This window comes from Pelophylax lessonae (assembly GCF_965119305.1).
Source record: "Pelophylax lessonae genome assembly, chromosome: 2".
NCBI lineage: Eukaryota > Metazoa > Chordata > Amphibia > Anura > Ranidae > Pelophylax > Pelophylax lessonae.
Genome location: NC_138769.1, coordinates 494,493,974 through 494,521,545, shown reverse-complemented (window position 1 = coordinate 494,521,545; position 27,572 = coordinate 494,493,974). Strand labels below are relative to the sequence as shown.

Here is a 27,572-nt window from a genome sequence, read left to right as displayed (position 1 = left end):
AGAGTTTACTGGCCAATTAAGCACAGTGATACCATGATCATTAAACCAGGTATTGGTACTTTTGGCAGTGTGGGCAGGTGCCAAGTCCTGCTGAAAAATTAAATTAGCATCACCAAAAAGCTGGTCAGCGGGGGAAGCATGAAGTGCTCTAGAATTTCCTGGTAGAGGGCTGTGCTCACTTTGGACTTGACAAAGTGGACCAATACCAGCAGAGGACATGGCTCCCAAAATCTTCACACTTCACACTCATGCAACTTGGATTCTGTGCCCCTCCATTCTTCATCCAGACTCTGGGACCTTGATTTCCAAAGGAAATGCTAAATCTTCCACAGCTTGATGATTTGGGAAGCCATGTTATTTGGTGTTGATCCACTGTATTTTATTATCAAGTCCAAAGTCAGCTGAGCCCTCTACCAGGAAATTCTAGAGCACTTCATGCTTCCCTCTGCTGACCAGCTTTATGGAGATGCTGATTTAATTTTCCAGCAGGACTTGGCACCTGCCCAAACTGCCAAAAGTACCAATACCTGGTTTAATGATCATGGTAGCACTGTGCTTGATTGGCCAGTAAACTCTCCTGACCTAAACCCCATAGAGAATCTATGGGGAATAGTCAAGGGGAAGATGAGAGACACCAGACCGAACAGAGCAGACGAGCTGAAGGGATTTTTGACTACCTTAAAACCTATTTCTCTGATGTTCATTGACGGACACAGCTCCTGATTCTTCTTACCCATCGGGTTATACTGCCCCCTACAGGAGTAGGACATAAGGCAGAAAAAAGCTTGACTACCCCTATGGGCAGTCCCAGGAGGTATACACCCACTCTCAGCTATAGGTACTCAGTTTTATTACACGCAGTGTCAGAAGAAAGCAAACTCCACCTAGAGGTGGGTGCGGAGTCCGTCAATGAACATCAGAGAAATGGATTTTACAGTAAGTCAAAATTCCCATTTTCTCTTTCGTTCATTGATGGACACTGCTCCTGATTCTTCTTAACCATTGGGATGTCCCAAAGCAGTGTCAAACATGAGGGGTGGGAACAGCAGAAAAAAAAAAATCCCAAGGCTAACCATAGCCAACCAGGTAACAGGGAGCTCAACCATAAACAACTGGAGCTCACCTGAAAAAAAAAAAAAAAACACAAGATTACAACCTCAAAGAGGACCATGTCCTCTAAACAGCAGCCAGCAAAACCTTGTGGCCAAAAGCAGCATCTGCAGATGCAAATCCACTTAAAAAAAAACCAAACATACGCTTTAAACTGTGTAAAAGTGTGCACCGACGACCAGGTGCCCGCCCTGCAAACCTGTGTCACTGACGCTGGATGATGGAAAGCCCAGGAGACACTAAGCGCCCTAGTAGAGTGCGCATTGACAGGGAAAGGAGGAACCTGACCCTTGATGCAATAGGGCTGAACCACCGTCTGATCCATCTGAAAATGGTCACAAAAGAAGCAGACAACCCTTTGTAAGGTCCGTTCATGAGTAAAAATAGAGAGTCTGACTTCCTAAAATACTCTGTAGCTGCCAGGTACACCCTAATTGCCCACACCACATCCAAGACATGCAAGGCAATTTCCTTCAAATGTTAGGCCTGGGACACAAGGAAGGCAACACAATGTCTTCATTCAAATGACAGTCAGGGACCACCTCAGGAAGAAATGACTGACAGAGGCAAAGCCCCACAAGGTGAACGTCAGGATAAAGCCATCAGTTTTGAGAGCCACCAAAGAAGGCCACTTTCTGGGGCAACGCAAGCAGGTAAACCTCCCAAATATTTTCAACGGAGCCTGCACTGAAGGAACCAAATGTCAGACACCCTGAAGAAAAAAAAGCTACGCGCCAGGGAGTGTGTGGCCAAAGGTCGTTGTAAAAAGACCACCAAAACTAGATGCCTGGCCCTTCATTGTACTCAAGGCCAATTTTTGTTGTTTTGTTGAAGGAAGGTTAAGATCTGATCTAAAGAGAAGTAGCGAGGATGAACCCCAAGAGACTCACACCACGCAATGTATGTCTTCCACGTACACTGCTGGATCTTCCTAGAGGCAGATTTACAAGCTTTTAAAAAACGTAGGAATCACTGATTCAAACAACCCCCCCACCCGTCAGCACCTGGCGTTTAACAGCCAAGCCGTTAAAGCCAGCAACTGTAAAGCAGGACGGAAGATTGGTCCTTGGGACAGCAGATCCTCCCTGAGAGGAAGTCCCCAAGGAGCATCAGTAACCAGCCATACCAGATCAGCATACCAAGACCGGCGAGACCAGTCTGGAGCCACAAGAATGACTGGAATCCCTTCTGCCTGAATCCTGCACAGAATTCGTGGCAGAAGTTTGAGAGGGCTGGAATGATTCAGTCAGCCCACCTTAGAATGTCCGCTACTTACGAGCCACCAGGATACTTCTTGTGCCCCCTTGGTGATCAACAGACCATGGCATTGTCCAAATTAATTCGTACCGGGCACCCTGAAGACAATTATCCAATGAGCCAGACAAAGTCTGATTACTCGGAGTTCCAGTACACTAATCAGTAGTCTGGGCTCTGCCAGAGTCCAGACCCCCTGAGCACATCTGTGCTGAGGACACCTCCCCACTCAGACAGGCTGGCATCCGTAGAGAAGACCGTCCAGTACAGGAAGAGAAGGATTTTCTCTGTTGAAGTGCCAAAGAACGAAGCCCCCTCTAGAGACCCTGGATCTTTGACCTATTTCAACAGAGTCTCTTTAGCAGAGATCTTGTGTGGAACTGGGCAAACAGACCACCTCGAGGGTGGACACCATCAGGCCCAGATCGCGCATGCAAGTCCGGAAGGAGAGACCATAAAACCAAGTGGGATGATGCGGGGAGAACAATTTAATATGTGAGGAGTGAGAGAGATACGTTTCCTGCAGAAAGGCAATTGAGCACGATTCCCGCTGGAGCTCCCGATACAATTGGTGATGCTTATAAGCGGTGTTCAAACCCCGAACATTATAAGAAAAGACTTTTATGGTCGCCATTGAGCACCAGAGAACGCCCCGCACCCAGTAAACACTCGCCCGGGCCTACAGGGAGAGGGAAGGGAAGAGAAGGAGAAGGAGAAGGAATGGGAACAGGAGAGGAAGAGGAAGGGGAGGCAGAGAGAGACAGAGAAAAGAGAAAGGACAAAGAAGAAATACAAAGAAAATGTCCAAGGGGACTTACTTTAAAGTCACGCAGCGAACTGCAGTGGTTCCAGAGGGTAAAGGGGAAGTGAGAGACAGGGCGCCGCACAAGGGAAAACCCCCTGCGCAGCAGAGCCCCGCCCCGATACCCCCATACCCTGAAGGAGAAAGGGGAGCATGGCAAGCGGATGGAGTAACATCCCGCAAAACCGCTCAAGAGGGGAGCCAGTGGCGGCATCCCGGCAAACCGAGGTATCAAAAACAGTAAACAAAATACAACTTAGAGTAAACTATAAAAACCCTCCCCCTGGCAAAGGGGATATTACCTGACCACAGATGAAAAAAGGTAGTATGCAGGTAAATACACAGGCAACCGAATGGTTGAATGCGGGCCCCCGCAAAAACATAGGGGGGCTTGCAGTGACTGAGAGGGACCTTATTAAAAGAGTATGCAGAGATGCGGCCTACAATGAGGCAGGTGGTTGAAGTTACAAAGAGTTGGATCCGGACTTGCGGGCAGAGGACGGCCCAGAGGTGTTGCATCTTCTTGGAGGGCGTTTTACGCCATGAAGCCTCCAGTTTGAAGGTGAAGATGGGTATGCAATCATGCCAACCCGGCAGGTCTATGGGGGGGGGGGGGGTTAGTCCCGTGTCCTGAAGGAAGGCCGGAAGATCCTCGGGGAAACGCAGGGTAGAGGAGCGCCCATTTTTAGTGGCGATGAGGCAGGCCTGGAACCCCCAGCGATAGGTAAAGCCATTCGTCTTGAGTTGTTCCAAGAGGGGTTTCAGCGCCCATCGTCGCTCCAGAGTTTCCTTGGAGAGGTCAGGGAAGAGGTTAAGAGAGGCTCCATCAAAGTCTGTGGCGTGAGTGCCACGTAGTTTAGACATGATGGCGTTCTTGTCTTCATAGTAATGCAGGCGGCAAAGAACATCCCTAGGCAGGTCTGAGGAGAAGTTACGGGGCCTGAGGGCTCTGTGTGTGCGGTCAAAGCGCAGGGGATCAGTAGGAGCCTTACCCAACACAGTGTTAAAAATGCCCCTAAACGTAGCCTCCAGGTCCTCATCCCTAGTAGCCTGCAGAAGACCACGGATACGTATATTATTCCGCCGGTTGCGGTTTTCAAGGTCTTCCATCTTATACAGTGCAGCACGTTGGGCCACCGCCAGTTGCATGACTTTGTCCTGCAGTTCCCTGATGGAGTCCTCTTGGGAATCCTGCCGCCGCTCCGTGTCCTCCACTCTGGTAAGTAAGTGAGACATGTCAGCGTGCACAGCAGTAATCTCTTTTTTGAGCGACTGCTCCAAGTTGCGAAACATGCCGCCAATTTCCTGCTTCAAGCCATGGAGAAGGGAAGACATGTCGGAGGCAGCAGGAGAGAGAGGCTCCTCTAGGTGGTCTGAGAAATAGGAGGAAGCCGGTGAATGTGCGCGCGGTGATGCGGAGTGGGCGGAGGACGCCTTACCCAACTCCGAGGCTTCGGCCCTGCTCCTTCGTGCACGGGAGCCCGAACTCCCCGCAGATAGGAGTCTCTTAATGGATCCGGAGGTGGAAGGTTTGGATGACGATCCCTTCCCGGACCGTTTGCCCGACATGGAGCGTAAGTTGGGGGCCTTAGAAGGCATTGCCAGGGGTTATGTTGCCGAGATGCCGCCGGAGCTCAGTTCAAGCACGTCTGCTCGTCGCCATGCAGAAGCCATGCAGAAGCCACGCCCCCAAGATTCTATATCTTAGGGAGGGATGACAGCCTGCAAAAAACTTTTCTTCCAAAAGGAGAGATCCTGGCTCGAGAGCATCTGGATTCAGTAAAGCTTGATATATGCATGAGAAGAGGACCAGACAGCAGCCTTGAATATTTCTTCCCACGATGCTCCTGCTCTTTCTGCCCATGTGGCCAAAGATCTCGTAGAACGAGCCCAAACCCTAGTAAGAGGGGCCTGACCTGATGACTTTTAAGATGTGAAAATAGCTTCCCTGAGCCATTTGGAAATTGAGCCTCTAGAGGCCTTGGTCCCTTTTTTAGGGCCACTAAAGGAAATCAACAGCTGAGAGGACTTCCTAAAACTACTAGAAACCTGTAAATATGCAGTAGACATTTTCTTACGTTAAAAAGGCTAAACCTTTCCTCCTCTGAAGTCTTGGGGGGGGGGGAGGAACAAAAACTAAGCAGGATTACTTCCTGAGATCTATGAAACCTGGAAGTAAATACAAAGGGTCATGTTTAATCACTACCCTATCTTCTAGAACTCTTAAAGTGGAGTTCCACCCTAAAATGTAACTTCCGTCCATCTTCTTGCTCCGGGTCACCTGAAAAACAAATGGATAATCGCAATTTTTTTTTTTTTTACTTACCTTGTTTTAGAAGATAGTATACTTACCTTACTTCCTCTTCCTCCCTCGGCGGCCATGGCGAGGCGTCACTTCCTGGCTTGCAATGATTCCTGGGAGCTGAACGTCATCGCTCACAGGAATCAATGCGCCTGCACCGGCCCAGACGTCAGTTCCGGTGCAGGCGCCGTCATACCTTGCTAAACAGCTTCTGGGCATGCCCAGAAGCTGTGCAGGGATGACGCTGCAGCCCCGGAAGTGACGGCTGGCCGGTGCAGTGCATCGTGGGACCGAAGAGGACGCAGAAGAGGATCGTGCTGGCTTCAAGCTGCCCACACCTGAGATGGCAGCGCAGGACAATACATTTTCAAGGTAAGTATTTCTTCTGGCAGGTAAGTGCAACCCGGGACAGTTCAGAGGCTATCCTTTGTGGAATGCACTAGACCTGACTGTCCCGGGGGTATTTTTATGTATTTTTAGTTTCAAAGGTTCAAAGAGAGCTCTAGTAAGAGCGTTCAAAATCAAAAAAGTCCCAAGAAGGGACCTGCTTAAGTAATCTGGGAGCTCGTCTAGCTCTAGCTAAGAGGAATCTTTTAATCAACGACTCCTCAGCTAGCCTGACTTCCCAGAAAAGTGACAGGATGGCAACCTGAACTTTAAGCGTACTAACAAAAAGACCTTTTTCCACTCCCTTCTGTAAAAAATCCAGCACACAAGGGATAGAAAAAGAATCAGCCCCAATTTTCTTTTGCCAGGAAACAAAAGTTTTCCAAGCTTTACTGTAAATCTTTCTTGTAACCAACTAACGGCTGTCCAGAATAGTACAAATGACTTTTTCTGAACACCCTTTGGCGCCACTCAGCCTCCAGGCCATTGAACGGTAAATCCAAGGGTTTGGATGGAATACTGGCCCCTGGCGAAGCAAGTCCCTTAGCTTCGGCAAGGGCCAGGGGGAAGCTGTGGAGAGTCTCAAGAGAGTGGAAAACCAACTCCTCCTGGGCCACCAAGGGGCAATTAAGATTACCTCCGCTTGATCCTGGGCAATTTTCTGGCCCACTAGAGGAACAGAGGGAAGGCATAAGCTAGAATTGACTTCCACAGGTAAGTCAGAGCATCCGTCCCTAACGCTCCCGTCTCCCTCTTCAGCTTCCTGTTCAGACTGGCTGCAAAAAGATCCACTGCAGGAAGACCCCATCTTAGAGAGATCTCTTGGAAGAGATTTCCCAGTTGCCGCCACTGTTACTCACTGGGCTTTAATAGTCCCCTAGAGTATTTGCTGTGCCACTGATGTGAACTGCCCTGATGGAAGAAACATGGTTCTCTGCCCAGCTCAGAATCTGCTGACTTAGGGATTGAAGACTGTGGTGTGAGCAGGTACCTACCTGCTTGTTGAGGTAAGCCATGGCCGTGGCATTGTCCAAAGGGACCAACAGCTCTCTTGCCTGGCTCCTTAAGTCCAGCGCAACTAAGGCTCTTCCTACCGCCAGAAGATCTCTGAAATTGGAAGACTGGGCTGCCTCTTGCAGAAGCCAAGCCCCCTGAGCCTGCCAGCCCTCTGAGTGAGTATCCCAACCCCACCTGCTGGCATTGGTGGTTACCTTTATTGGGAAATGCTGTGCCCACGGCTTCCCTTTCTGCAGATATTCCCGCTGCTCACACCAGGACAGATCGAAAGAATCCCCGCTTGGAAGAGGAACGAGTTGATCTAAGGAATTCTTCTTGCAACGAGAGAGAAGAAAAAAAACGAAGGGCTCTGTTACTGTAACCATGGCACTCCGGGGATTGCTGCAGTCATTAAGCCAAATAACTGCATTATTTGGCGGAGGGAGGCCTGTGGGTGCAACCTGAAATTCTGCACAGAGAGAATAAGCTTGGAGACATTCTCTACTGGAAGAAAGATCTTTTGGTCTACTGTATCTATCAGGTAACCTAAAAAGGGAAGATACTGGGAAGGAACCAGACAAGATTTTTCTGGTTTACCTTTCAGCCCAAACTCTACATTTATTAGGAGGTCCTCCTTCTACTGAGCAAAGATCAAGAAATTGTCCAGGTAGGGGACGATTGAGATCTTTTGCATTTGAAAACTGGCGATAATCTCATTGGCTGTCCCCATTATTTTTGAGAAAATTCTTGGGACAGCCGAGAGGCTAAAAGGAAGAGCTCTGAACTACCAATGGAGAGGACCATTTTCCGTGAGGACTGCAAAACTCAGGAATTTTTGATGATCCTGGCAAATTGGCACATGAAGATAAGCGTCCTGAAGATCCAGAGTAACCATAAAAACCTCTGGAAGCAACAGATTCCTGACTGAATAAATGTTTTCCATCCGGAATCGTCTGTAAAACAAAAACTTGTTTAGGACGCTTACGTTTATGATCATCTGAAATTTGCTGAAAGGCTTCTTTACGAGAAAAATGTGGGAGTAAAATCCCTGAAAATTTTGATTCTCCGGAACAGGAGAAATCACTTGCTCCGACTCCCAGAGGGAGATCAGATCTAACATGGCCTGTTTTCTTTCCAGATCCCTGTGCAGATGGGTAAGAAAAAAAATCTCTGGGGAGGGGGCAGTCTGAATTCTAACCTGTAGCCTTCTCTTATAATTCAGAGGACAAAAGAATTCTCAGTGACCCCTGCCCACTGTTTGGCAAACCCGGCCAACCTTCCTTCACCCCCATTTTTCGCATCACTGCAAACTTTTTTGAAGTGGCCGAAGGAGCAAACAAAATCTTACAGTGTGTAAGGCCCATTAGTCCCACCGAAAACGGCGTCCGGAAATGCGTCCTATTACTTCCGGTTCTGGCGCTATCTTACAGCGTCACCGAAGTGTGTCATCCGAGACCATCTTAGTACACCTAAAGAGGAGAGGAACCCCCAGGAAAGTTCTCCCGCCTCAGCACACCATCAGGCCTGGCAGATGCACTCTGGACAGAGACGCTGGGATGTGGAAGTTACCCTGTAACAGATAAGGTAATTACCCACAAGAAAAAAAAAAAAGGGTGAACCCTTTTTAGCATAAAAAAACAATAAAGTAGAGCTAGCCACAGCTAGTCAGACTATATGCCAAAAAAGGGGGGTCCGTCAACCACAATTACCAGACCAAGGAAAAAAAAACAAAAAACATTATGATGTGTACTCCTGGAGGGTCTGGAAACACAAAACAAACTGAGGATTAGAGGAAAGGGGAGGGCCTTTTAAATTATGTCTGATATGTGTTTACTGTAGAGGGCGGAGCCAATTATCTCTCAAGTAGCTGTCCTGGAAGATGAAGGGGGAAAGAAGGGTCAACACTGCAAATATCTTCTAGATTGTAAGCTCTAACGAGCAAGGGCCCTCTAATTCCTCCTATATTGAATTGTATTGTCTTCCCTCACATTGTAAAGCGCTACACAAACTGTTGGCGCTATATAAATCCTGTATAATAATATTAATATATTGACTCTTTGCAGAAACATCATGTACAGTAATTGGTAAAAGCCTTTGACACTTATTAAATGCTTATAATTATACTTCAGTATACCATAGGAACATCTGACAAAAAGCTCTAAAATCCCTGAAGCACAGACTTTGTGAAAATTAATATTTGTGTCATTCTCAAATCTTTTGGCCACAGTTGTATAGTGCAGCCTTTTTCAACCATGGTGCCCAGGCACCCTGGGGTTTTTTCAGGGGTACCTTGGAAAATGCCTAAGCCCGGTTCACACTTCTGCGAGTGCCGGGTTCGCATGTAATGTCGGAGCGCACTGCTCCGACATTACATGCGATCAGCTGTGCGGTGCGAGTTTAGCCATACAGTTTGTATGGATAAATTCGCATCACACCCGGAGCAAACTCGCACAGGAGGCATTTTTGCAGCCGCATCAGGATCGGATCGCACAGCGGTTCACACTTGTGCGATCCGCTCCTGTGCGAAATGCACGATCGCACTGCGATATGCGATCAAACTGGGGGTGTCGTTAGGATTACATTGACACCCCCAGCGTATCGCATATGGCAGTGTGAACTGCCGGGGGTGCGTGTGCGATGCGGGAACAGGCTGCGAATTCGCAGCCTTCCCGCATCGCATAAATGTGAACCGAGCCTAAAAGTTGATCAAAAATTGTATAAAAGCCAGCAGTTGAATCAAGGCCACCTTTAACCACTTAACGACCAGCCTTTAACCACTTAACGACCAGCCATGAGTGGTTATACCGGGATGATGCCTCTAGCTAGAGGCATCATCCCGGGAACCGTTGTTTGAAGCCGTCGGTCGGCTTTCCGTCGGTAACGATCGATGCGGCTCGGGAGCCGCTCGATCGTTACCCGGGGGGGGCGGGAGGGGACGTCCCCCCCCCCTCCCGCGGCTTTGCTCAGGGCTCCCGTCCCACCGAGAGCCCCGAGCACCCAGCCGGCGCGTCCGCCGGCTGGATGGAGTCCCGATGAATGCCGGAAACGGCATCGATCGGGTCTCCGATGACGTAACCCGGAGGCGGCGTCCATGACGTCACATCCGGGTTACTCTGCTGCAAAAGGCGGCAGATTTGAAAAACGGCTGTATGCAAAAATGCCGTTTTCGGCGTTTTGCATACAGGGAAGTGTAGTGGAGGGGTCTAGGGTCTTTAAGACCCTCGATCCCTCCATAAAGTGTACCTGTCACTACATATTGGTGTCACAAGGGATGTTTACATTGCTTGTGACAGCAATAAAAGTGATCAGATTTTTTTTTTTTTAAAACCTGTAATAAAGTTAAAAAAAAAAGAAAAAATAAATAGGAAAAAAAAAAAAAATTTAGCCGCCCCCGTCACCGTTAGCTCGCGCACAAAAAAAAACGTATACGCAAGTCGAGCCGCAAATGAAATCGCTGTTCAAACCACACGTGAGGTATTGCCGCGATCGCTAAAGCGTGGGCAATAATTTAAAAAAAAGAGCTACACTCTAACTCTAAACTGGTAACCGTTAAATAAATTTAAAGCGTCGCAGATTGAGATCTCTATTGACCGTAGTTTGTCGCCATCCCACGGGGGGGGCGCAATTTTAAACCGTAACATGTTTGGTATCTATTTACTCGGCGTGACATCATCTTTCACAATATACAAAAAAAATGGGCTAATTTTACTGTTTAGTATTTTTTAAATGCAGTGAAATGTGATTTTTCTAATTTTTTCCAAAAAAATGGCGTTTTAAAGACCGCTGCGCAAATACCGCGTGACAAAAAAATTTGCAATGACCGACATTTTATTCTCCAGAGTCTTTGCTAAAAAAATATATATAATGTTTGGGGGTTCTAAGTAGTTTTCTAGGAAAAAATACTGGTTTTAACTTGTGAACAAAAAGTGTCCGAAATAGGGCTGGGGGTAAAGCCATGGGTTTTCGTTCTGTACCATTACGACTTTCCAGACACTGGCATCCTAACAACCAATGATATAATCGGTTAAAGCGGAGTTCCACCCTGGGAAAGCTTTTTTTAATAAAAATACCCCCGGGACAGTCAGGGCTAGTACATTCCACAATGGCTAGCCTCTGATCTGTCCTGGGTTGCACTCTTCTGATCCTCTTCCGTCTTCTTCGGTCCCACGATACACTGCACCGGCCCCACCGTCACTTCCGGTGCCGCAGCGTCATCCCTGCACAGCTTCTGGGCATGCCCAGAAGCTGTTTAGCAAGGTATGACGGCGCCTGCACCGGAACTGACGTCGGGGTCAGTGCAGGCGCATTGATTCCTGGGAGCGATGACGTTCAGCTCCCAGGAATCATTGTAAGCCAGGAAGTGACGACTCGCCGTGGCCGTCGAGGGGAGGAAGAGGAAGTAAGGTAAGTATATTTTCTTCTAAACCAGGTAAGTAAAAAAAAAAAATTGCGATTATCCATTTGTTTTTCAGGTGACCCCGGGCATGAAGATGGAGGCAAGTTTAATTTTAGGGTGGAACTCCGCATTAATAAGGAGAATATCTGTCAACTCCACAGCATCCTTGTTTGGCACTCCTCTGCCCCTCTCCCTCAGCACTGGGGTGACATTAGCTGATGGAGAGAAATTTAGGGAGAAGAGAAACATTGGAATATTAGTCAATACCAGTGTGCTAAAGTTTATTTGATTTGTAAGAATAAATCTACTCTAACATTGGGTGTCCTATGTGTGGATGTTACTGCATTATGTGTGTAGCACCCTCCTAGGTAGGTGCTAGAAAGAGAGTCTAGTTGTGGATCTTTTCTGCTTACCAGAAAGATTGCCAGGTAAATCTATATTGTTCTCTGCCTACCAGAGAACAGGATCTGCTAGTGAGGTCTGCTCACGATGCTTAGGTGCAGCTCAGCTTTTCACACTGGTCCAATAGGGAGGCATATTGGACAGTGGGAGGAAACCTGACAAATGAGTGCACAGGCATTTAGTACAGCCCTGGTGATTGGTAGAGGAAAGTGGCTCTGAGCATGCTGGGATACTGTATAAATGCCAAGGGCACATGGGCTCAGGGTCTTTCAGCTGGAAAGCGGAGTCCTGAAGGGAGGCTGTCCCTCCTCTGTAGTTGTTGCCATGCGGCCTCAGGTGGTCGACCTGAGGGCCTGAACAGTCAAAGAGAAATTGAACCCGGAGGTTATGCAGAGCTGACTGGAAGGGAGACACTGGAAAGGATCTGATTCTGCATACAGTGAGCACAGATCTGTGTCGTGGGGCCTGTCCTAAGGGGGGCCATCCCTTCTGCTAGAAGAGTCAGTGGATGGGTGTCAGTAAAGGGGATGCTAGAGAGTGTCCTGACAATACTCAGGGCTGACTGGAAGGGAGACACTGGAAAGTATGGCTGCACGATATTGAAAAAAAAAAAAATCATATTGTGATATTTTATTGCGGCGGATCCTCTTTGTCGCGTAGGGAACTGGGTGGGAAGTATCACAGCAGGTTAAGAAGACAGTGTGGTGGAAGGCAGAGAAGTCAGGACTCACAGTGAGTAGAAGAACACAGCCTGACATCCGTGGGGGGGCAGAGAGGGACGCGGCATCTTTTGATTTGGGGGAGAGGGGGTTAAAAGAATATGTATTGGGGGTGCTTTGGAAGGGGAGAGGACCCCCCCTCCACCAGCAGAAGTACTCTCTCCTCCCAAAGCACCTCCCAATACATATCCTCTTGCGCCTCCCCCCATCACTCCATCATGTGTGCTACTTGCCCTTCCTGGTTACTGTGCCCCCCCCTCCCCTGTATCTATAACAATACACAGACCTCAGATCATCAGCCCCGCTCTGGCAGTGAAATCTCCCTCCTCCTGGGTTCCTTCTCCTGTCTGTTTACATTCGAACATGTGCAGGGGGGAGGGGTATGCTCAGTAAGATGTGCGGGCTGCCAGTGGGGAGAGAGGTGTCTGCTGTTACAGGAGGATGATAGCTGGCTGCGAGTGGACACCGGGCTGCAAATGTCCCATGTGCCCCCTCCCTTTGGCAGCACTGTGTGTGATAGTACACACTTCTCTGCCTTCCACACACACTGTCTTCTATCGCATGTTCCGGCGATGTGACTATCGCCCAGGCTCACCACACGATGTCGATGTGAACATTGACTATCGTTCAGCCCTACTGGAAAGGATCTGATTCTGCATACAGTGAGTACAGATCTGGGTCGTGGGGCCTGTCCTGAGGGGGGGGGCATCCCTTCTGCTAGAAGAGTCAGTGGACGGGTGTCAGTAAAGTGGATGCTAGAGAGTGTCCTGACAATACTCAGGGCTGACTGGAAGGGAGACACTGGAAAGGATCTGATTCTGCATACAGTGAGTACAGATCTGTGTCGTGGGGCCTGACCTAAGGGGGGCCATCCCTTCAGCTAGAAGAGTCAGTGGAAGGGTGCCAGTAAAGGGGATGCTAGAGAGTGTCCTGAAGATAATGTAGTTGCATCAAGTCTGCTGCTAGAGAGAGCAAGAAGACTATTCTTTCATACCCGTGGCAGTATGGTTAAAGCAGTGTGACTACTTCCACAAGTAACCTGGTGAGGCCAAGTGAGAGTTGTCCTTATCAACTGTAGATAGTTCAAGTTGGAGTATCCCACTATTCTCTTCTCCCATCCAAGTTCCACAATAAATACCAAAAAAACCAACACTCCTGTACTGTTTATTGAGTAACGAGCCATTGAGAGTAAAGCCCCGTACACACATACTGATCGTCGGCCGAACGATCGGCAGTCTTTTGTCCAGGGCTGTCGTGTCGGCTGAAAACTGCAAAAGACTGCACACGAATTTTGTCGGCCAACAACAGCCAACTGCAGAAGTGATGTCATGTAATGGTTAACTTTCCTTGTCTTTTTTCTTTTCTGAGCATGCCCAGTCTTGCAAATCTGCTGATTGTCGGCTGAATTCTGTACTGACTGACGCACAATCGGCCGTTCTGGTGTTGGCATACAAAAATTTTAATGCCTGCACAACAGATTCTGTTCGGCCGAAAATGCGCTGTCGGAAGCATCATACTAATAAGCCTACAATCGGCCGATCGATTGTCGGCCGAATATTTACGGCCGACAATCGGTACATGTGTACGGGGCTTAAGGAAGGATGTGCGAACCGTCCCTCAGTGACTGTCTGCAGGTAATTAGAGGAGGCCCAACAAGTCCTCATACAGCAAGCCCTATGGGGATAGTGATATGATGGATATAAAGCTATTAGAATAGTTGTTTACATTTTAGAATGAGGTACTTTAAGGCTGTCCATAATTTTAAAGGGTGCACTGAAAAAAGGTTGAGGAACACTGGTATAATGTATGGGCAGCTAAAGGGTGCCCCTGAACAGTCCACTCACACCCTGGCCTCTATGCACGCATGCTCTGTCCTATTGTTTTATCTGCACTTCCTGCACCCCCTAGCTGTAATTGTATAACCAGTGTCCCCACACTCACGACACCGGAAATCACTCACATGAAGCCAGCCCCTCCAGTCACCAGCAGCCTCTTGCGGAAGCCCCCAGGCGGCTCGCTGTCTTTACTCATGGCTCTTTCTGTATCGCTCAGTGCCTTTACACTGCCAACATGCCTATTTCACATCACTGCATCACAGCAGCCGCGCTTTACGGCTCTACCTGACGACGTACACGTCGCTATGTTTCGCTTTCCCCTCCAGGCTCCTCCCACCCAGGACAGTGATTGGAGGAGTGCGGTGACGAGCCGGCCCCGCCCTGTCCTCCTGCAGATGTGGCGGCTGGAGTTGCACATGTCCCCGGGAAGCGGATAGGAGGGAGATGCTGGCCGGGCTGCTGGTGGCGGGGCTATGGCTGCTACATACGGCGGGGGCCAAGACCGTGCATGGCAGCTTCGACAGCGCCCTGGCCTGGCACGGCCGGGGACAACACATATTCACCTTCTTATTCCATGGTGGGTACAGTATGACATCTGCACATAGCAGGGAGGATGGAGCATCCTATACAGGGGCTGGGCCTAGTCCATGACATTACTGATTGTCTAATATACACCCACACAGGAGCACTGCAACTCTATGGCCAAAATGAACTCTGGCTGCTTGATTGCAGAAGGGTCATGCTATGTCTATGTATTAGGCTACATTCACACCAGGGATTAGGGTCAGTGCCAATGGCAGTGGCAGAAATCTGGGATTCCTGATAGGTGTGACCACCGGTGTAGCATGAAGATAAGAAAGATGGTATCCCCTCCTGCAAATGTGCATGCGCCGGTTGGCGTTATACAATCTTTCACAGGAAACCTAGCTTCATGCTACACTGGCCCTGATCACTATAATGACCGGTCACTAGGGATGGGCTCAGGCGTGTTCGGGATCCTAGCCCAACCCGCATGCCCAATCCCACCAGGAAGCCACGGTGTGCAGTGACCGCTTTCTGGCGGGATTGCTCAGGTGGGTTGAGACTATGATCCTGAACATGCCTGAGCCCATCCGTACAGCGGATGCAGCTATTTGTGGCTCTCTGCACAGTCAGTGGTGATCACTGCTGGACATTTGAGATGGATTCTGCCACGTTTGGGATCCTAGTCCCAACCTACCTGCCCGATCCCACCAGGAAGGCGACACTAAGCACTGCTAATCACCGGCAGTGAGACATTTCCTGGCTCGCAGCTGCATATACACACGCTGCCTATGATTGGCGGTGTACAGTGATTGCTTCCTGACAGGATTGCTCAGGTGGGTTGGGACTACGATCCTGAACATGCCTGAACCCATCCATACAGGTCTCCACTGATACAGCTATTTGTGGTTCTCTGCACTGCCAGTGGTGATCGCTGCTGGACATTTGAGATTGGTTCTGCCACGTTTGGGATCCTAGTCCCAACCTACCTGCCCGATCCCACCAGGAAGCCGACACTGCACACCGCTACTCACAGGAATTGAGGTGTTTTCCAGTCCACAGCTGCATATACACATGCTGTTTATCATTGGCGGTGTGCAGTGACCGCCTTCTGGCGGGATTGCTCAGGTGGGTTGAGACTACGATCCCGAACATGCCTGAGCCCATCTGTTCAGGTGTCCAGGGGATGCAGCTATTTGTGGCTCTCTGCACCACCAGTGGTGATTGCTGCTGGACATTTGAGATGGGTTCTGCTGCGTTTGGGATCCGAGTCCCAACCCACCTGCCCGATTCCACCAGGAAGCCAACACTAAGCACTGCTAATCACCGGCAGTGAGACATTTCCCGGCCCACAGCTGCACATACACATGCTGCCTATGAATGGCGGTGTGCAGTGACGGGCAGGATTGCTCAGGTGGGTTGGGACTAAGGTCCAAACATGCCTGAGCTCCTCCCTCCAGGTCACCAGTGGGCACAGCTATTTGTAGCTCTCTGCACAGTCAATGGTGATTGCTGCTGGACATTAGAGATGTGTTCTGGCATGTTTGGGATCCACCTGAACAATCCCTCTAAGAAGCCCTCACTGCACACCACCAATCATAGGCAGTGAGGTGTTTCCCGGCTCGCAGCTGCACATACACACACTGCCTATGATTGGCGGTGTGCTGTGGCAGCCTCCTGGCGAAATTGCTCAGGTGGGTTGGGACTACGATTCGAACATGCCTGAACTCCTCTGTACAAGTCACCAGTGGGCGCAGCCATTTGTGACTCTTTGCACAGCCAGTAGTGAATGCTGCTGGACAATAGAGATGGGTTCTGCCACATTCAGGATCCTAGTCCTAACCCACCTGCCCAATCCTGCCAGGAAGCCAACACTGCACACCTCTAATCACAGGCAGTGAGGCATTTCCCGGTCCGCAGCTGCACAGACCGCGAAATGTCTCACTGCTTGTGAATTGGCAGTGTGTAGTGTCAGCTACCTGCCAGGATTGGGACTAGGATCTCAAACATGCCAGAGCCCATCTCTACTAGACATATCTTGTGTGCATCCAGCAGGAATCACTTTATGTAATCTCTGTCTGTGCAGAAAGCCACGAATAGCTGTAGCCACTGGTGATCTGTCCTTATAGTGAACAGGAGCCAGAATCCCTGACTCCTGTCACTACTATTCACTGGAGTGACTGTGGGTTTAAGTAAAACTTCAAGCCTACAACCGTAACATCAGTCTGTATATGCAGTAAAGCTTTCTGTTATCACTGTGGAACCTAAGGGGGTTAATCCTCTGTATTGTGTAAAAAGGCTGTTTGATCCTGTCTTCTCTGTTTCTTCCCTTCTTCCACTGTCCCCAATCTCTCTCCTGCTAGCACAGAGCCTTGGGGGCACTCTGCACATGCTCAGTTTGGTGTGGATTGCTGGGAGGGTGCATGTAATCAGCACTGGCCAGACAGATCAGGAATCATGCAGCATCATAGGACAGTCATTGGAGAATGAAAACTCCTGCAAGCTTTACCCAGACACTGATAGAAGTCACAAGCCTGTTATATACTGTTGAGGATAAAAGGTATTTAGCAGTTTTTATTAACTAATATAATTGTATTTTCATGTTCCATGTCAGTGGGAGACCAGGTATAGTAAATGCAGGATCCTGGGTTTAGTAACACTTTGTTACTTACCTGCCTATACACCCTCCTGTACAGTGAACTGCACACATGCATCTCAGTGTACATATTCGGCAATGCTCAGCTGACTGAACTCACTCATCAAAGCGACCAGCAATCGTCTGCATCTTGGACAATGCATTGCTGGACTGAAGGTGAGTATAGTTCCGTTTTATTATGATTAGGTCATTTCAGAAGTAGTTTTAAGCTTTGCTAAATTTTGTAGCTTTAAGGTATTGTAAAGGCAGAAGGATTTTTTATTTATTTTTTTACCCTAATGCATTCTCTGCATTAGGGCCCTTTTACACACTCCGTCCGTCGGACGGACTCCATTTTTCTCAGCGGGGGATCGATCCGCTGATCCCCCGCTGAGCAGGAGGATGACAGCTGTTCTCCGCACTATGTGCGGAGACACAGCTGTCAGTTTCCCATGCTTCTCTATGGGGGAATCGGATGGGAACGGACCATCGGTCCATTCTCATCCGATCCGCTGGACGGATGGAAAATAGGGTTCCATCCATCCAGATTTGACAGATCGGATGTCAGCGGACATGTCTCAGCTGACATCCGATGCCCCATAGGGATGCATGGGGAGACTGTTCAGATCCGCCAAAAAAACAAACAGGCGGATCTGAACGGTCCGCATGTGTGAAAGAGCCCTCAGACATGAAATATAAACAAAGCATACTCCTCTATAGTGTGTGCTTGTCTCAACTAAGAGCACTGTGTCCCTTCCATCTGCTGCTTTGTTCCTCTGCTATCAGCATGAACCACTTCTGACACATTTTCCTGACACCAAGAGAAAAATGGTGACAGGGAGGGATCTTTAGCTGATTTGTTGCTGTGTGAAAAAGGGTGTGTCTCTTCCCTCCAGTCAGCTCTCAGAGCTCTCCTCACTGAGCTCTGCAATATGTCATTTCAGCTTTACACCCCTTTTTTTTCTGACTGCTCAGACAAACTTTATAAATTCTGGACTTGGAGCAGATGTAGAGGAGAGAAGACTGCAGATAAACCAGTACGACTTATGTAGGATGATTTGTTTCATCTGTGTACCCCATTCTTTTCCAAACACACTATTTACTTCACTAACAGATGCACCCACTGGTAGTGCTGTATCAACGGTATCAGCTACATCCAGTATACAGAGCTGTCCTGACACAAATCCCAATCCCGACAAAACTAAGTTGAACTGAGATATGCTCAGCAATTTACAGGAAGCTTTGTTTTTTTTGTAAATGAGTACAAGGCTTCCTCTCAGGTGATAGGTGGGTGGATAACATACGGATTTCCATCTCAGCCCTTGTACTCATTCAGAAAACGCCAAGCTTCCTGTACTGCTGCTGGGACACAGTGCTGTGTACTGGATGTAGCTGATAACAGTGTATACAGCACTCCCAGCAGGTGCATCTGTTAGTGAAGTGAATAGTTTATTTTACAAAAGGTTTTAGGCCCCATGTACATGGGACGTTAGAAAAAAACGTGCGTCAAAGTTAGTTCTGGCGCCGGAAAAAGCAGCTGTAAAAACGTGCTTTCAGTAGCTTTTTCCATTTGCGTTATTGCACGTTTTGCCATGTCGCTTTTAGCAGCGTTTTTTTCTGCCTCCATTCAAAATCAATGGTTCCCTACGGGAGACTATTGATTTGAATGGAAGTCGCACCGCAAGTCAGATCAGGATGATCCGACTTGCAGCGCAACTTGCGCTGTGAGATTCTTGAGGGGGAAGTCCACGCCAAAATGGTAAAAAACGGCGTGGGGTCCCCCCCAAAATCCATACTAGACCCTTATTCGAGCATGCAGCCCGGCAGGCCAGGAAAGGGGAGGGGCCGAGCAAGCGGCCCCACCCCCCTGGACCACACCAGGCCACATGCCCTCAACATGGGGATGTTGGTGCTCTGGGGCAGGGGGGGGGGGGCTCTGCACCCCCCACCTCAAAGCACCTTGCCCCCATGTTGATGAGGACAAGGGCCTCATCCCCACAACCCTGGCTGGTGGTTGTGGGGGTCTGCGGGCAGGGGGGCTTATCGGTATCTGGAAGCCCCCTTGAACAAGGGGGCCCCCCAGATCCCGGACCCCCTCCCTATGTGAATGGGTATGGGGTAGGGATGCACCGAATAATCGGCGGCCGAACATTATTCGGCCGAAAATAGGGAAAATGGCACTTTCGGTGTTCGGCCGAATAAATCAAAAGGCCGAATAATTTAAGCCGAACAATGTCTCTCACCTCATTGCGGCTCGCGGTCCTCTATTATGTCCTCTGCAGTAACCCTCTGATATGTATGCATTCTCTGTAGCTTCCGCCCTGACCGCGGCTCGCCGCTCCCTTCCCGCTGGTGTCCTGTCCGGCCGCGTAGGGGGTGTGACGTCACGCGCGCGTCCCGCCCCCTGCTCCTGACTGGCGGCTCCTTCACACTTGGTCCAGGCCCCGCCCCCCCTGTTCGCGGCATTTGGCTCTGGCTGCAGTTATAGAGGTATGTGATGTGCAGCTGAGCACATTTGGGAGAGAAGAATACAGTTGCTGGCAGCTGCACAAGCATTAGTGTGCAGACTGCCATATGTTGTTGCCACAGTGCCCTATAAAGTGCCCCTTGACATAAAATGTGGCCATCAGCGTGCCCCTTATTTTATGCTAAGGGACATGCTGATGAGCATATTTTATGTTAAGGGGCACTCTGATGGGCATATTTCATTTTAAGGGGCACGTTAATGGGCATATTTTATGTTAAGAGCAATGCTGATTTAAATGTTATGTTTTGCCCATCAGCGTGCCCCCTGACATAAAATGTGCCCATCAGCGTGCCCCCTGACATAAAATGTGCCCATCAGCGTGCCCCCTGACATAAAATGTGCCCATCAGAGTGCCCCCTGACATAAAATGTGCCCATCAGAGTGCCCCCTAACATAAAATGTGCCCATCAGAGTGCCCCCTAACATAAAATGAGCCCATCAGCGTGCCCCTTATTTTATGCTAAGGGACACGCTGATGAGCATATTTTATGTTAAGGGGCATTCTGATGAGCATATTTTATGTTAAGGGGCACTCTGATGGGCATATTTTATGTTAAGGGGCACGCTAATGGGCATATTTTATGTTAAAAAATGCGAACACCGCGTTCGGTATTCGGCCTTCGGCCAAGCATTTTTTTATTATTCGGCTTCGGCCAAGAATTTCATTTCGGTGCATCCCTAGTATGGGGTACACTACCCATTCAGCCCATAAAAGGCAGTGTATGTGAATAACGACAGGAGACGTTTTGGAAAGTTTATTTAAAATCTTCATCCGGTCTTCTCCACTCTGCTCTTTTCATCTTCTCCTCTCCGCTCTTTTGCTGTCCAATCTTCTGCTCTTTTGCTGTCCAATCTTCTGCTCTTTTTCTGTCTGCTCTTTTGCTCTTGGCGCTTCTTCTTCCTCCGGTCCTCCTCCGACGCTGTCCCCGGTGATTATGCCGGTCTCTGCAGCTTATTATATAGCCATTAGGGGCGTGTCCGCTTGGTGACGTCATCGGGAGACCCGCCTCTTTACGTCACAGATGACTACTTTTTAGCAAAAATAAAAAGATGCATCGAAAAAGAAAAGCATGATAATGTAGAGGTGGTATATGTACAAGGAATCAGGACAAAACGCGTATTGGTTGGAGCAGGTTCCGTATACAGCATGAAGCGTGCAAACAGTAACACACATGAGGTATGTATGGCGAAATCCTGCAATCAAGGGGAGTTCTTGATAATTCAAAGCAATCAACAGACGAGAGTAGGGTCCACTTCCCCATCTTGTTACAAGGAAGGCGGGGGGGGCATCTAACAAGGAACCAGTATGTACATTTGGCAATCAGGAGAAATGGGCAAAGAGAAGAGAGAGCAAAAAAGGGAAGGGAAATGGAGAAATCCCAGGGGCTAGGAGCACAGTAATATCCAATCTCTAGCAGCAGGTGGTCAAAACTCGATGGATAAGAGTGCAGTATTCAATATTGCCAAACATGAAGGAATTTATCATGGAGTCGTTTAATATGACTGTCAGTTTTCCATTAGTTATGGTGTCATTCATACGGTGCTTTACCGACTCAAAGCGAAGGAAAGGGGACTTCCATGCTCTGGCAGTGATGAGCTTAGCTGCTGTGAAAAGTTGAGTAGTGAGTTGTCACTTAGTACGAAAGAGAACGTCTATAGGTTTGAAGAGAAGAGCTTCATAAGTCTTTCTGGAATGTAGCAACGTATGAAGCAAGGCATAGACTTGATTTTAATAATTTACTCAACTTTTGGGCAAAATCACCAAATACTGTATGTGCCATTGTTCCTGGCTTGACACATCAATGGAAGCAAGTAGAGGGATGATTAGGGACAATTTGAGCTCGACAAGCCAGGGTATAGTATTAACGGTATAACAATTTATAAGCCTTATCCAGTATGGTGATATTTTTTGAACATTTGGAGACAGCCAAGGTCATGATCTGCCAGTCCCCAGAAGCCAGCTCCACGTCAAATTCACGTTCCCATTGCTGGCGATATGCTCATACACGAGGTTGCTTGGTGGAAATTATCAAGGAGTAAAGCAAGGAAAAATAGTTTCAAACAATATAATGAAAACACACAGCTCACAGTGCATGCATTATTGTGTGATGTTACCCTGATCTTTGCTGCCCTTTCAACTGCATGACCTTACACCTACTGTCCTGATGATGCAAAACCCGACATTAACAACTGGATGATTCAGTGTAGATCCCCATTGTGGTAATCCCGTTTCTTTTTTAGGTAACTGTATATTAATAAAATATTCTGTATAGAAGAGTGTGGGTTTATTGCCTTTTCCAAATGTTATTTAGTTTCCATTATTTTTCCCTTTTAGGGGAGCAAGCTGTGTTACGTGTTCGCATTAGCAATGTTGCAGCTGCAGTTGGAAAGGATGCAGCCTTGTACTTGTATCAAGATGAGGAATGGGTGAGGATGCACGGGAGTATGGAAGAATACAGCTGTCCAGAGAGACTGGCTTTGGCACAAGTAACAAGTAAGTGATACATTTTTATCTTAGTGCTACATGCAAGGACCAGCAGGCAGGGAGTTGGCTACATTTATAATGGCAAAAGCATGCCTTTCCATTGAACGATGGAATTTAGAACTTCCAGTGGAATAATTCACCTCTGTATATTAATATGACAATGCTGTGATGACAACTGCTATGGGAGATATAAGATACAGTGTATAGAGTGGAGCAGTCTGGGGTATGTAACATAGGGCTTACACAGGCATATGCAACATGCAGATGATGTCAGTTTAAGCTGCTCCTGAAATCCTTTAGAATTTTTTTGAAAATTTGTGTTATTACATTTTTTCAGCAAAACAAAACAGACAAATGCAACACAATGCCACACAGGGCAGCACTAGAACAAAACAGGTGACAACAGGTTTTTTTATTGCAAGGATCTTGGCATGCTTTATTGCTCAATTTTTCCCTTATCTACCCTGTTTGCTTTACCGTTTCCTTTCCCAAAATAACTGTTAAGGGTTCATTATCATCACCTGAGCTATCTTGTTGTTTTGATAAGAAAAGGAGCATCTACAGCCTTTAGGAAAAGTGTCCTAGGAAAGTACATCAGCAAAAAGAGGTATGCCTCTAATTTTACTTCCAGTTCTATATAGACTTCTGAGCAAAAGCGGTAAGCTAAATCACACAAGCAATCAAGAAAAAAAGCTAGTGAAATGGTATTCTAATGCACACGGCTGTACAGGAGCTATAGAGTGCACAAAGCCTGCGTAATCACTTTCCCGGGTCCCCTTTCACCTTTCTGGATCCACAGCTGCTGTGAACTGTCATCCTTCAATAAATTAAAGATTTGGTTATGTACCAGGGTTGAGTTATTCATGCACGTATGTGCATGAGGCCTTAAGAGAAATTTAGGACTGCAGTACTCAACTCCCCCTTGCAATGCAGTCTATTCCCTTATTGGCACCAGCATCTTCTTCCAGTCTTCTTCCCATTTCATCATCTTAGTCATCTTGATTAGCCAATATGGGATAACATCCGAACATGCACATAGGAGTTCATTTATCCTGACACCAATGCATGCCAAGTTTATTCTTGACATTCCAAACAAGTTTGGGAACAGGCAGGTTTTAAGTCCTTTACTACACAGTAATATCGATTAGAAGCAGCAAAGGAGGCACCCATTAAACCAGATCAATGTAGCCTAATTTCAGATGCAGGAGCACACAGTTTTTGCTAATTTAAAAATAGTGTTCCATGGAAGCTCTTACTAATGAAAATTCTTTCAGTTTTTGAAATGCCTGTGTTATAGCTTGTATTTTACATTTTTTATTTTAGTTCCCTTGAACCAAACTGAATATAACTACACTCTGCCACAGATCATCTCTCCAGTTGCCTGGTATGCCATATATGTGGACAAATACACCTGTCTGATGAGCTATGAGGATCCCACTTCTGATGAGATCACTTTTCAAGTCACTCTACTCAACCCTGATGCTGCAGGCAATCCTTTTGACCATTTTGGTGCAGATGAGTCGGGTATGTATGGGCTTTGTAACAACTCCAGTCTAATCCACATTCTAAACCAATATATATTTTTTTCAGGTATAGTTTAGGTCGCTTTTGTATACCCCTACTAGTTATTTAAAGCCCACCCCCAGGAATATTAAAATTTCACCCTTGCAGTGGGGCCCCTACTGGTTAAATGCTTGATATGGCCAGGGGAATACAGTTCTGGCTGTATCCAATGCCTTTCTTCCCTCCTGTTCTAGCCAGCTCTGGCGTTCTCCTCTGCCCGGAGCTCTGGTCTATGGGCTGAGTTTTGGTATTATCACATTCAATACAAGGACATTAACATTGAGAAGTCTAGAATGTGACCATGGCCGGTCTCCACTTACAAAGGTAGCTGCATGGGACCCATCACAGTGCTGAAGAGACCCTGTTGTAATGAGGATTCTCCTTATTCCTCTACCCTTAGACATTATGAGCATTTAAATCTTGTAGCGTTGGACTTTAAGCACGCTCCCATTCCCTTAAACTAGCATTTTTAGAAGGAGATAACCGTAGCAGTTCCCACAAGTTTTCTTTAAACTTCCAATAACTGCGCTACCAGCAGTGTGCACATTGAAGCCAACATTGAGTTCCACCCAAAAGTATTCCTGACACCTTGAAATGCCACATTTGGCATGCCATTTTTTTTTTTTTTTTTTGGGGGGGGGGGGGGGGTGGGGTTCCTAGTTCTCCTCTCCCTCCCTGCAATCTTCTGGGACATGTCAGAAGTCCCAGAAGATTGCCCGGCCATTCAGATAGCGACTCGTGCATGCGCAGTGCGCACCCGGCTGTGACGCCGCAAGCAGTCATGGCTGGGTGCCCACACTAGTGATGCTGGTGCCACCGTGAATGAAGGGAGAGGAGCAAGGCTTTGGGTGGCTTGCATTGCTCGACCGTGGGACAGGTGAATGTGTTAAAAGTCAGCAGCTGCACTTTTTGTGGCTGCTGACTTTTATTAAACACAGAAGCGTCTGGAACTCCGCTTTAATAAATATGAATGTATGCATTGTTGTGGGATACAGTGTCTCAGATTTTTGTTCGTATGTACAAGTAAAACTAAATTTGAAGATATGATGGGAGGGATAGGGGCAAATCCACTTCTTCCAGCCTGAGCATTTGAAATGCAGTTGTTTGGGCTGTTATACATGGTCACATCTACAGATAGCAGATCATATGTGATATGCCTATGTTCTTTTCTATGGCATGGTACAACGATCTGCTGTAACAATGCTGTTCAACTCAACCAGGCTTCTGATGTGCCTCATCTACTTTGAACGGCTTGTTCTCTTTTGTTTACAGAAAGCTTATAGTGATAATGAAGTCAATTTTGTTTTTTTGTTTTTTTTTAAATAAAAAAGATGTTCTACTTACTTACTCTGTGCAACGATATTGCACAAAGTGGCCACTTACCTCTTGGTGGTCCTTCACTGGCAACTATATCCGCTTCTTCTTCCAAGTACCTCCGTAGCCAGCTCTGTGCTATGTAGGCACACTCTCGAGCCGGGCTATGTGCGTCCACAGACACACACACAGCGCAAATCCACCATACCCCTTGCTCCCCCCTACAGGATTTGACTGACAGCAGCAGGAGACTATGGCTTCCTCTGCTGCCTGTGTCCCTTGTGAGACCAAGAAGTTAGTTGAGTTTGCTGAGGAATGGCAAACTTTTTTCGTGTTGCTAAATTTGTTTGTGATGTCCAACTATCCTTGGTATTATGTGGGAGTCAACGAAAACCTCAACTTTTAGCATGTCTCCCAATCCAATGGCTGTAGTTTCCAATCTATTTTTGCATCATGTGGCCAGTTTCTGTGCCTCTCCATGATTGTTTGTTACCCAGTACCTCTATGTGAAGTTCTGACACAGGCTAGCTATAGGGACAAGAAATGAATAACACCAGGACTTGCAGCCATTGGTAATCAGATCATAGAAGTGAATGTTATTGCCCGGATCAACTCACTGCCCATCAGTTCTATTTTTTTTTTTTCTGTTAAAGTGGGATCTTTATATGTCCACTCTGCCTCAATTATAACAAATGATGCTGACTTGCAAATATTTGATTGTGTGTCCAGCTTTAGATCTACAGTTTATTGTACTAGTAAAAACTTTCCCCCATGAACTATCAAGCCATTCTAATCTGTGTGCGGGGATGGATTGTGCTTTTTGCAATGTATTATCGTCTGGTATTTGTAATCCTCTGGGATTCACGTCGCACATCACAGGGATTATTCTGTTAAAAGCTGTGGCTATCATCTGTAAATGTAAGCTTACCTTCATACTGCCTCAGTACCTTTTTTATGTTTGTAGCTGTACATTTCCTTTGAACCTAAGTATTAGATGATTGCATTCATCAGCTTCATTTAAAAGGCGGTTATAGGCAATTTTATAAAATATTTCAATATAAACTAATTTCTGGCAATTCTATTAGGTGTCTTTTTTTTTTTTTTTTTTTTTTTTTCTTTCTTGTTCTTGTGAGGTTGCCACTAATTGTATATCTTTAAAGTGTTTGTAAAGGCTAAATCTATTCTATGCATGAAGGTAAAAAAACAGTGTGCATCATCTCCCCCAATACTTTCCCAAGCCCTATCTTGATCCAGCAATGTGCATAAGAGTAATGGCTCTTCCAGGTCTGTCTCTCCTTATTGGCTGATTGCTCCTGCTGCTGTCAATCACAGCCAGTGATGAGGAGCGGGGCCAAGCTGCGTTCTGTGTGTCTTCTGGACACAGAAGCTGCTCGGGAGAAAGCACGCACAAGTGTCAACATGGCAAGCGGCTTGCGATGCTGGCACTTGGCATGGGGGGAGGGACCAGGAGCATCTGTGTCGTCCAATTTTTTTCTTCCCCCCCCCCCCCCCCAACGTTTTCTATTTATTTATTTATTTTTTTCAGGCTTTCCCATTCTTACTGCTTCCGCTCACTGATCACACTGCTCCCGGCGTCCTCTCCTAAACCCGCTTACTGATCACTGGCCCCCTGGTGGCTTCTTCTTTCGCTCATTGATCACACAGCCTCTGGCATCCTCTCCTCCTGCTCACACTCGCTGATATCCGGCCCTCAGTGTTTGTTCCTTCTGTTCCTGCTGTCTGGACATGCAGCCTCTGGTGTCCTTGCCTCCAGCTCTCACTAACCTGGCTACCAGCATGCTCTCCTCGTGTTTCCACTCACTGATCACATGACCCCTGGATTCCTCTTTTCCCACTTACTGCTCAGCTGGCCCCCATTTTCCTCTTCTCCCTCTCACTCCAGCATCCTCTCCTCCTTGCTTATTGGTAAACTGGCCCCCTACGTCTTCTCCTTCCACTCACTGACTACACGACCTTCTGCATCCTATCCTGTTGGTCCTGATCACTGATTTCATGGCCCAGTTTTAGCTGCCAGAGAATGTGATTTTTGGCTAACTGTACTTGTGATATACCGATTTTGATATTCATCATGATCATTCTTAAGCCCCGTACACACGTACCGATCGTCGGCCGAACGATCGGCCGTCTTTTGTCCAGGGCTGTCGTGTCTGTTGAAAACTGCAAAAGACTGCACACAAATTTTGTCGGCCAACAGCTGACTGCAGAAGTGATGTCATGTGATGGTTAACTTTCCGTGTGTTTTTTCTTTTCTGAGCATGCCCAGTCTTGCAAATCTGCTGATTGTCGGCCAAATTCTGTACTG

At 47.5% G+C, this 27,572-nt stretch overlaps 2 protein-coding genes across 2 annotated transcripts in view; one reads left to right on the top strand and one right to left on the bottom strand.

The window, feature by feature from the left end:
• TGDS (TDP-glucose 4,6-dehydratase) overlaps positions 1–14,403 on the bottom strand; it is a 63,786-nt gene extending 49,383 nt beyond the window's left edge. The window contains exon 1 of the mRNA XM_082247851.1: positions 14,329–14,403. Coding sequence (XP_082103977.1) covers positions 14,329–14,399 — 71 coding nt within the window. The 5' untranslated portion in view covers positions 14,400–14,403. The remainder of the gene's footprint in view (positions 1–14,328) is intronic.
• A 158-nt stretch (positions 14,404–14,561) lies between these two features.
• The window catches only part of GPR180 (G protein-coupled receptor 180), a 55,800-nt gene continuing 42,789 nt past the window's right edge, over positions 14,562–27,572 (top strand). The window contains exons 1-3 of the mRNA XM_082246240.1: positions 14,562–14,780; positions 22,223–22,381; positions 23,696–23,896. Of these exons, the coding sequence (XP_082102366.1) occupies positions 14,648–14,780; positions 22,223–22,381; positions 23,696–23,896 (493 nt within the window). The 5' untranslated portion in view covers positions 14,562–14,647. The remainder of the gene's footprint in view (positions 14,781–22,222; positions 22,382–23,695; positions 23,897–27,572) is intronic.